The 10,419-nt window shown below is 28.2% G+C and overlaps 2 protein-coding genes across 8 annotated transcripts; one reads left to right on the forward strand and one right to left on the reverse strand.

Annotated features, from left to right (window-relative positions):
• The first annotated feature begins 1,459 nt into the window (after positions 1-1,459).
• Ric (Ras-related protein interacting with calmodulin) lies at positions 1,460-5,913 on the forward strand. Of its 2 annotated transcripts, XM_072007128.1 has the most exons (6): positions 1,460-1,738; positions 1,820-1,876; positions 2,004-2,077; positions 2,182-2,373; positions 2,440-2,583; positions 5,701-5,913. In XM_072007128.1, exons 1-6 carry the CDS (start codon positions 1,597-1,599, stop codon positions 5,770-5,772), a joined length of 681 nt encoding a protein of 226 aa, XP_071863229.1. In that variant the 5' UTR covers positions 1,460-1,596; the 3' UTR covers positions 5,773-5,913. The 2 variants fall into 2 exon arrangements, with proteins under 2 accessions (XP_071863229.1, XP_071863228.1); XM_072007127.1 differs by having other exon boundaries at positions 2,440-5,913.
• A 731-nt stretch (positions 5,914-6,644) lies between these two features.
• LOC139989127 (uncharacterized) lies at positions 6,645-9,964 on the reverse strand. Of its 6 annotated transcripts, XM_072007126.1 has the most exons (6): positions 9,259-9,964; positions 8,687-8,987; positions 8,531-8,606; positions 8,025-8,198; positions 7,284-7,352; positions 6,645-7,139 (listed from the first exon to the last, which is right to left on the reverse strand). In XM_072007126.1, exons 1-6 carry the CDS (start codon positions 9,423-9,425, stop codon positions 7,045-7,047), a joined length of 882 nt encoding a protein of 293 aa, XP_071863227.1. In that variant the 5' UTR covers positions 9,426-9,964; the 3' UTR covers positions 6,645-7,044. The 6 variants fall into 6 exon arrangements, with proteins under 6 accessions (XP_071863227.1, XP_071863226.1, XP_071863225.1 ...); XM_072007125.1 differs by lacking the exon at positions 8,025-8,198 and having other exon boundaries at positions 9,259-9,962; XM_072007124.1 differs by lacking the exon at positions 6,645-7,139 and having other exon boundaries at positions 7,284-8,198; positions 9,259-9,529; positions 9,634-9,964.
• Positions 9,965-10,419: the final 455 nt, after the last annotated feature.

Below are 10,419 nucleotides of genomic sequence, written 5' to 3' on the forward strand. Positions count from 1 at the left end.
CATAATTTAAAAAAGTTCCTTTACTAACGAATACTATGCACTTGAATAATAATAGATTTACCCTTGCATTTATTTTCTAATTTATTTGTACAATTGCATAAGTTATCTGCATTTCAATTGTAATTTATTATTATAAGTTATTATAAAAAGTTAGACCACAATATTGACATTAAATACAAGATATGCAAATATCTATTCTACCTCTTGTATTAACTTTAATATTTCGATCAAACTTCATTGAAAATCGAAGATATTTCAATAAGCGAAGCTATTCTTTTTTGCCAAAAAATTAATAGTAAAATTAGTTACAAGAATGTTAAATTTAATTGAAATATATACATATATATATATATTACAACGTATCGCAGATTTTGACAGCGAAACTTGTGTAAATAAAAAAAGAATGTTATAAGAACATAAATAGTTTAAAACTTTACTAATAAGTTATGAAAGAAATATCAAACAAGAAGGGAATAGTATATAGCTATTATTACGATACAATGTAAGAATTATATCAGCAATATTTACATTTATTGTTTATTTTTGCGTGCTGTGTCGAAGTCGTCAACAATTTTTGAAGGTAATTTCATGATAATTTCTGCCAGTACCATTGAATCGTTAGTAAGTTAGTGGACTTCGTACGAAAAAGCTGCAATCATTTACAAATCGAGAGTATGCAGATATACATTTTGTTTCTGCAATGGAAATACTTGAACTGCTGTGAGAGAATATCAAAACGGGTTCCCTAATAGAAGAATACAAAACATGTGGATGCAACTGGATAGCTGTCCGGTACATTATGGAGTACATAATATTTGTGAATTAAACAATTATTTTCCTCACAGATGGATAGGTCGAGGAGGGCCAATACCTTGGCTTCCAAGATCGCCTGATCTCATACCATTGGATTTTTATCTGCATTTTGAGATGGAATATTAGTTACTTTTGGAAGTGCTAAAAGTATTATACTACCTTCGATGGCCTGAGATAGCAAGCACAGCTCGCGTAAATAGAATAAACGTAAGTATTGGTGATCTATTCCTACATTTCATTGTAGTAACCGCAAGTCCATTACTTAGCATTTTTTATTTTTTTTATAACTTTTTAATAAAGTGCTAAACGTCCTATATTTATATAACTTTTTTTTTCTTAGGCCGATAGAATGTACTGACTGTAAGTTTCGTCGTTAAAACCTAAGACACCCTGTAGATATATAAATGGATCTATTATACTAACAATAGAGCAAGTGGATACGCCCCTGGGTGCACGAATCCGCGCGTGCTTAATCTTTGCGACTGTCACATTCTGTCAAGCCCGGTTGTCAGCCTATGCTCATCAGCCATGCTGTGTCTAACTGTAAAAAATAACTTTTAGCCATTAAGTGTCACTTGGTGCAGTTCCAAACTAGTAGATAAAAAACGGTGGCTTGCAATCGCGATCAAACATGTACCGTATCTTTCCCGATCTAATAACCGATACGGGTGTGTCTACGCGCGTGTTCCGATACGTGATCAAGTATGTCAGTCAGTTTGTAAAAGTGCAAGCTTGTAGCTGTAGCAAACATTAGGTTACCAATAAACAGTAAATTTCCTAACGATGTCAGCTGACATCCTGCAGGATAAGAGCGTAGCCTTGAACGGCAAGAATGACGTACCGGTAGTCTCGCAACCCATTACCAGGGGTGGACTTAGGGTTTACAAGATTGTTGTTTTGGGCGATGGTGGTGTTGGTAAATCAGGTATAATCCAATTTTATTTGTCATCGTTTAATTAGAAAAACATGTTATATCTCATATATATTATGGAAATTAATTTTTCAGCTGTCACATTACAATTTGTCAGTCATAGCTTTCTTGATTATCATGATCCAACTATAGGTAAGAGTTTATTTTATATATGTTGTAATGAAAATTGAAAAGTCCGAAAAATGTCTGTAAAATTTTGTTTTTATTATTTCTTAACTTTTGGCGGAATATATCATTTAATGTTCTTTCTTATTGACAGAGGATTCATATCAACAACAAGCAGTTATAGATGGTGAAGCTGCACTTTTAGATATATTGGACACTGCAGGCCAGGTCAGAATTTGTTCTTAACATGGTTTCATAAGAAAGTGAATTCATCGTATTATAATTTTATATATACATAAATGTTATATGTAATATAGTTTTTTTATATGTAGGTGGAATTTACAGCTATGCGTGACCAATATATGAGATGTGGAGAGGGTTTTATGATATGTTATTCTGTAACTGATAGACATAGCTTTCAGGAAGCTTTGGAATATCGAAAATTGATAACACGTGTGAGAGCTAATGAAGATATCCCATTGGTATTAGTTGGTAACAAATTTGACTTACAACATCAGCGAAAGGTAAAACACAATTTTTCATTCTAACTGAGATTCACTGATTTTGTTAACATGAGAAACATATTATAGGTAACTACAGAAGAAGGAAAGGCACTTGCTGAGCAGCTTGGTTGCCCCTTTTATGAAACATCTGCAGCTCTTAGACAGTTTATAGATGATGCATTTTATTCATTAGTCAGACAAATTCGAGCTAAAGAAAGGTCAAGAAATTCGGTACGTAAACACAGTCGTTGGTGGCGGCTGCGTTCAATTCTTGCCTTTATATTTAGAAGGAAGCAAAGACATGTCAATAGTCATCATTATTCCCCTTAATCGGCGTATTTGCATAGATATCTTTTTGATAGCGTTTGTTTTAAATTAACAAATTATGGCAACATAAACAGTTTGGAATTCTACAGATTACACAACGAACAAAATTTTTTATGCTTCTTTTGTATTTTATAACAGTCTCTCAATTTAGGGATTAATTCACTAATATCTCACTGCCTCATCTTTAACCCCATTATATTTTAAATGTAGTAATGGAAACATGAAATATAGACTGCAGTTCATTATTTTTATTATAAACTTTACACTAATAGCTTCTATTACATTGAGAAGTTATTTAAAAACTTATATGAAAAAAAGTTAAACATGAGATGATACAAGCAACAAGGATGTGATCTCCTAAAAAACTTTCAATATAACAGTAATAAGATGTCCATAACTCTGTTCCCAAGGTTGCTAGTTTCTTCATTATTATTTATTAAAAAAGGCTATTAATATTATTTACAATATATGTATCTTATCAGGAACAATAACTAATAACTGTAATTTAAGGCCTAATTATATTAGGAGTATCTTACTTTTGTTTTTTTAAATTAATATAATTGCAGTTTTTATTTAATATTTTCTCTCCAGTTAAAATTTTGATTATTGTTTTATAACTACTATTTTATATGACCAAAGAATTTAATATTTCATATTACATGAAATATTAAATGAAAATTTGTAAATGCAGAATATATAGTATACGTGAGATGAATAGAAAGTTTTGTAATGCTAAATAATTTTTATATTATGACAATTAATCGTATAAAGTTAAACTAAAATTTATTTATGTCAATTTAATTTTCTATAGAAAAAAATGAAAATTGTGAATGGTTTTATATCGAATTAAATTATTACAAAGTATACGAAAGTTATAATGATTTGTAAAGTTTACAAATGTTATTTAATGAAATCGCACAAAGTGAGCAATTTTTAAAACGATATTTTCCAATCAAAAGGAATATTTACACAAATATATTTTTATTTTTAAGAATTGAAGAGATAATACTAATAATGTATTTGATTAATAAGTCAACAAAATTTTATGTTCAGACTACTAATACTTTTCCTCTAAGTTTGAGTTCTAGAAACTTCGAATAGTAAATCCACGCTCTGGAGAGCGTTCTTTCGTCTTCGATAAAAGAGATTTAGTCATATGCTCTCGATTCTTCTCCGCTGGTTTTTTGATGATATGGACGCTAGGAGCACTACTTTCACTATTTGTCTGTTGTGATGGAATGTCCAATTGGCAATGCGTCCAATTAGATAAATAATAATTGCGCAAAATCTCGGGTAGATATACGTCTAGGTAATGAATATCTTATGTATTCATAAGAGAACCTAGGATTGTTTTGTTTTCTGTTATCTTTCGTCATAGTAGGATGTGTCAATACATGTGGAATTATTGACAACTGCTACTTAAACATAAATCCATTACTTTCATTGAGGATGATTTTTTGTATTTTCCTTACAGTGCCATATCTTTTAAAGCTGATTTGAAAAATCCGTTTCACATGCTTACAGTCATCATTCTGTTACTCTATTATTACAGAATACTTTAATGATCATATAGATAATTCTCCATCATAATTATAATTTTTCCACATTTGCCACACTTATCCATCTGATAAAGCTTTTTTAATATATTTTGTTGCTAAATTAAAATTTTCTACCTTCATACTTGGCATGTAGAGCTCCATTATCTTGTGGAAAATTATTCCTATTCTAACTAAATGATTACCAATGAATATCATATAGAGGCTAGTATCTGTTTCTCTATATACTGTGGCTTTATTATCAATACTGATGCAAGATCTCAGGTAGATTTTGTATCTCTATGTCTGTTACATAGAGCTCTATTATCCTGTAGAAAATCATTCCTATTCATCAAATAATTTTATCAATGAGTATTATATGGACACATTTCATAGTATACTATGACTCTGCCATTAACAAAAATGATCCAACATATAATTAATAAATTCTATTTTGATGAGCAAAAAGAATATAATACAGAGTTTATGCAAATCGCCAAAGTTTATTTAAAATACTCTTTGATGTTCGTCCACGCTGATTGCGTGAAGAATAAAAGAGTAACTTATTCGTCGAAATTACAAAAATATTGGTGCTCGTACTCTAGTAAAAGTTAATTTATCGTACGCTCAAGTGTCTTCGCTTTCTCTTGTTAGAGCCAAAGGTAATAAGGCATGTGGTGTCTGCTCCTAGCGTTCAAAACTTCACGTTTTCTTACATTATTTATTAAAGCTTTTAATTCTCGTGCAGCTTAAGAACACGTGATTTCTTTTTTAGTGCATGTATATTATAAATCAGTTACGTTTAGTTATAAATTAATAGAATTATAATATACACTAGAACCTCGTTTATACAGACAGGTCGGAGGATAAGGCGGTTCAAATAACAGAGTAATTTCGATAATAGTTCATTATACCTTTGTATACACATACATAATTCGAATGTTAAGATTTAACTGTTAAGATTTCAATTGTTTCTTCTTTGACATATTTTGTATAAATCCAAATGATCACATATATTAACATATTCGTTATAAGAATACATGTTTGTACATGACAATTGAACGTAGTTCGATTAATAGGGACTCAGCATTAACTTGTTCGCATAACGAGGTTCTATTGTTCTTTATATAGTTGCCAGATAATAGAACCAATCTATGATAGCATACAGTCAAGACATTACAAAAAAATTGTTAAATGTATATTTATATGTATATTAAACGTCTAGTCGTTACTTAATGTTTCCTAGTCAAGTCTTGCATTTTGTTAAACATGCAATAATTTACAATTTACAGACGCAGTTACGAATTTTGATTGCAGTTTAAAGTGATCATTTATATGTATTTATCATATCTTATAAATATTTATACATGTTGGTATTATATTTGTTATAACATTTTATAAACAGTTTACTAATAGGGAACATAATTATTAATATTTAATCCATCTTATTAGCTAACATAACAAATCTGACTATTTCATTTTATAGAACAAGTACAAAGTATTATTGTCAAATCTGATAATCAACTACATCAACACTAGCTTTGTACTAATACAGTAGAAAATATTAATAAATATAAATTATCTGTATGTAACAATTGAACATACAATACAAAATCTATGTAATTTATGTACTGTGTAAAATGTGTTTAATCTTTAAAACTTTATAATAATAAAAGGAGAGTATTTATCTGTTCTAGTTATTACTGTAATATTTTATTTCTCTTTATATTTGTTTATAAACTAACGAATCTACATGTATAAAACATGGAAAAACAATGAAATGTAATACATTTCAATAGAAATGTAATGATATATTTATATGAAAATGGAATTTTTAAAGCTAACAACGGCGGCGAGTGGTATCTTTGTCTATCCATCGTTTGCTTAATATATCATACTGTATATGTATATAACCAAGAATACCCCAAAATATTAAGAACTAGAAATAATATAAATAATGTTAATATATAGTATAATGTAAATTCAAATTAATTCTGTATTTTAAGAAATACAAAAGAAACACATTTTACAATGACAATACAGTAAAATAATTAGATAAAATGTAAATTTATAATGTACTACCAAAAGAATTTTAATAGAAACAAAATTTTAAAAATGCTTATTTTGAGATTGAGCAATAAATTTGATATGATTGAAATAAATTTATGTATAATTAATGTATTTAAGTTGTGATTGTGTAATATACTAATTGGAGATAACAAAATACAAATTGTAATTGTTTTAAGTATATGGTTTTAATTGACAATTTTCGTATTCTACATGAAAAATTTACAATAGTATTATGTGCAGGTCCACAATTGTATGATAATTATTATAGAAAAATGGTTCATTTCGGATAATTACTTGAGTACATTCAACGAACTGTGACAAGATTTTAATTGTATTTCTGTTTATAGAATAAATATAAAATACAATATTAGAAAACATCCATTTTATTTATTTACATCCAGTTTAATGAAAAAACATATGATAACAATATAAAGTAATGAACAAATGTGTTAAGTCATGAAAGCTTGATATATAATATTCTATATAAGTAGAATAAATTAGTACTTAAACAATCAAAGAAATAATTTTTTCATATTTGCTTAAAATATATATATTTTAATTTATTTAATTAATTATGAAAGATCGTAAATATATTGTTTGCTTTTAAACTTCTATTATTACTTATAAACTAATGATTATAAATTGTGTAAAGTACTCAAAACTCTTTTTGTTTTGGAAAAAGTTATAATTCAATTATATTTAATAAATGTTTGACACATATTTTTTTTAATCGCTATGCAAAGTACTTTTTGATCGGTTATTAATCTTCAGTGATTCCTCCATTTGTATGTTGATCTCTTCCACTTTCTACTATATTCCCATCCGTGGTTTCTGTATTTCCTGCTTTGCTATTTTCTATATAAGTCATAACAAAAATAAAATAATTCATTTATCATCTTAAGATACCACTTTCAAATAAATTTATATCATATACATATATATTAAAAAAATTATGTATGCTTTTATGTTTGTATTATAACAAATTGAACAAATACTTACCAACTTCTACATTGTCCTCTATGCCTCCATTTGAATCATTATTCTTTTGGTTCTTTGGACTTGTTTGAGCTGAAAGTCATATAAACTAAGTTACTACTCTAAAATGAAATGAAATAATAAACGTATTTATGAAAGTTTGTAACATCAGTTCATTTTACAAATAATATTTTAATAGGCTCTATATTAGTGAACCCTCACCAATTAGTTATATTATCAATACATATATATTAGCAACAGCATTTTATGATGCATACTAAATCTAAACAATAAATGAAAGTATTGCACACTGTATTTAAAATGTTTAATATTGATAAACCTTTTATTTCTTCACATATCGATATAAATATAAAGACTAAAATTTAAGATCAAATATTGTAAACATAATCAAATAAAATAAATCTTCTTTATATTCTTTAATAACTTATACTAGAGATGAGAATGGTACTACAATTTAAAATCATAATCTATAATCTCTTTATTATTTATGTTCAATTTAATGCTTTTAGTTTAGAATAACATATTATATATGAGAATTTATTTATATTCACACACATTTACATCTTAGCCGTTACTGTCTATTAAGTAGATAAAAAGTGCAATATACTTATTAGAAAGTCATTTGATTCAAATCTAACAATAGATGCATCAAAAATACAACAATTTTATATACACAATTACTGCATGAGTGTTTTTATTTCTGTGGACGCCTTCTTCTCTCCTGAGATAAGAAAGAAGTATCACTATCTTTCAGCATTGTAACAGAGAAGCGAGGACTTAGGCGCACAGCGCCAGGTGGGTCTTTTGGAAGAATTGGAATTCCATGGTATTTCAAACCACGCTGACCAACTAAGGATATTCTTATAGCTGATTCCGGAACAGGATCCAACTGAATCTTGTTAATTACTTCTCTTGTAGCTAAATTGACAAACCGCCAAAATATCACATAAAGCTAAATCAATTGGCAATATGCAGAAATTAAACATAATGGAGCTGCATTAATGTTTCTATTAGCATCATCGATATGCTAGAATAATTTACAGAATTATTATTAAAAAAGCCGTTTTAAGAGGTACAAATGAAATATAATTCTTTTATAATTTCAATAGAATAGCATCAAAACAAATTATTTAAATTACAAATATTTCAAATCATTTTTGATTTTAATTTTACTTTATATATACATAGTATCAAATAAGGAAAAGTATAAAATAGAACAAAATACAAGAAATGTATAAAGTAAAACTTACGTTGTAGGATAGGTGGAGCTTTCTTTTCAGGAGTTAGATTGCATGTAAGCTTAATTTTATCAAGATCATCCTTTAGCTAAAAAGATTTGAATATGACAAATATAACTTACTAAAGATGTTATGAAATTTTAGAACTTTCTACATTTAATGTTATACCTGTTCTATCTCTTCCTGTAACTTTTTATTTTCATCTCTTGTTACATTCAACTGTGAATTAACAGTTTTTTTTTCAAGTCTTAATGTTTCCAATGTTGTAGTTTTAGTAGCATCTAACTTCGTTAGTGAATCCAATTCATTTTTGCACATATTCAAATTTTCATTTAAGTCATCATTTTTTTTCTTTAACTCTTCTTGTTGTTCTAAATGTACATGAAGTGATGCTACCTCATTTTCTGCATTCTTGTATTTCTGTTCCAAATTTTTGCGTAGTGTAACACATTGATCTCTTTCCTCAGCACTGAAATATAATTTTAACACAAATATTAATAGGTATAGTCCACCACAATATAACCATATATTATTATAGATTTAGATGTCAGTTGTTAAATCAACATTAATAAAGATGTAATGTTTTCCAAACTTCAAGATGATACAACTTATAGTGAGTTATACAATGTTGACACTTTTGTTATAAATAAAATTTAAACTTTAAAAAATAATAGAAAGTAAAGTGTAGCTCGTAGAACGCAATACATTGATTGATATAAAATTGTTTCATAAAACAATACCTAATTTTAAGTTGTTCATTCAATTCGTCGATTTGCCTAACTAATTCGATATTTTCAGAAGACAAAGTCCACCAGTTGCAAATAAGCATTAAACAAGCAGCGAGAAGTCCGCCAACAAGGAGGGGAGGACATCGGCCTCCTCCGACTCTCATACTGTCAATTCCCATTCCTTAATTATTATATATTATATTTTATTTAACAGATACACACGTGTGTGTTGTAAATTTGCACGTGCATGAAAAATCAATTCTCACTGCATGTCAGTCGTATTCTATTCGAACAGCGAGATGAAGAGGAGTAAATGGTCTTATCAAGTGTCATGGTCCATTACTTACGATTAATTCAAAGCGATTAAAAAAATAGTGCTTTTTTAACCTCTTCTCTCGGCTAGGCCTTTTTCTGGTAAATTTTCACGAAATTTTCGTGGAAATAAACACGTTTAACGTGTTGTGGGCGTATCTACTATGCACTACCGGTATTGACAACGGTATATATACATTTTATCACAAAAAGTACTAAATCACGTTATATGTTCGAGAGTCGCGATTTTTACCAAATATTAAGTGATTTCATTTATTTATTGGCAAACGTGACATCAGTGTTAAAACGATTTAAAATCAATGCGATACATTCATCATGCTGGAATAACTAACAGTGACGACTGGAGAGGCGTCTAACCAGACTAACCACGTAATCACACATGTACGTCAACACATGCATTGCATATATATATATATATACACACACATATATATATATTCCAAGCGCATGATCATATTTTATATATATATGTATACATAGAAAATATATTCATTAAATTTAATGACGAGTTGGCTGGTAGATTATTGAATACATGTAAAACAGGTGGTACGATTATTTACAGGATGTCGCTTTTTTATTTTCATGTATGTTTATGAGATTGTCTCCTATAATGTTACCTCGCAGTGTAACCGGGAATCGAAGGACGCACGACGATTAAAAGATATACACATAACTGAAAGTTACAATAATATTTACTTTGATAACATTTTGTCCAATTCATGTTTCGTTTGAATATGTGGAAGGAAATTATTTTACAAATGAGAGTTAAAGAAATAAAAAATATATAAATACTTTTTTCGATTATTTAACAACGATTTAAAAAAATTAATTTTGTAAATT

Source organism: Bombus fervidus, chromosome 7 (assembly GCF_041682495.2).
Source record: "Bombus fervidus isolate BK054 chromosome 7, iyBomFerv1, whole genome shotgun sequence".
In the NCBI taxonomy this organism is placed as follows: domain Eukaryota; kingdom Metazoa; phylum Arthropoda; class Insecta; order Hymenoptera; family Apidae; genus Bombus; species Bombus fervidus.

Bases quoted from the DNA above. Each gene is read 5' to 3' on its own strand.
- Ric (XM_072007127.1), top strand. From the start codon at position 1,597: ATGTCAGCTGACATCCTGCAGGATAAGAGCGTAGCCTTGAACGGCAAG. The intron at 1,739-1,819 runs GTATAATCCAAT...TTAATTTTTCAG, and splicing joins TGGTGGTGTTGGTAAATCAG to CTGTCACATTACAATTTGTC. The intron at 2,078-2,181 runs GTCAGAATTTGT...TTTTATATGTAG, and splicing joins TATTGGACACTGCAGGCCAG to GTGGAATTTACAGCTATGCG.
- LOC139989127 (XM_072007126.1), bottom strand. From the start codon at position 9,425: ATGGGAATTGACAGTATGAGAGTCGGAGGAGGCCGATGTCCTCCCCTC. The intron at 8,988-9,258 runs GTATTGTTTTAT...ATTATATTTCAG, and splicing joins AATGAACAACTTAAAATTAG to TGCTGAGGAAAGAGATCAAT. The intron at 7,140-7,283 runs GTAAGTATTTGT...TGACTTATATAG, and splicing joins AGAGGACAATGTAGAAGTTG to AAAATAGCAAAGCAGGAAAT.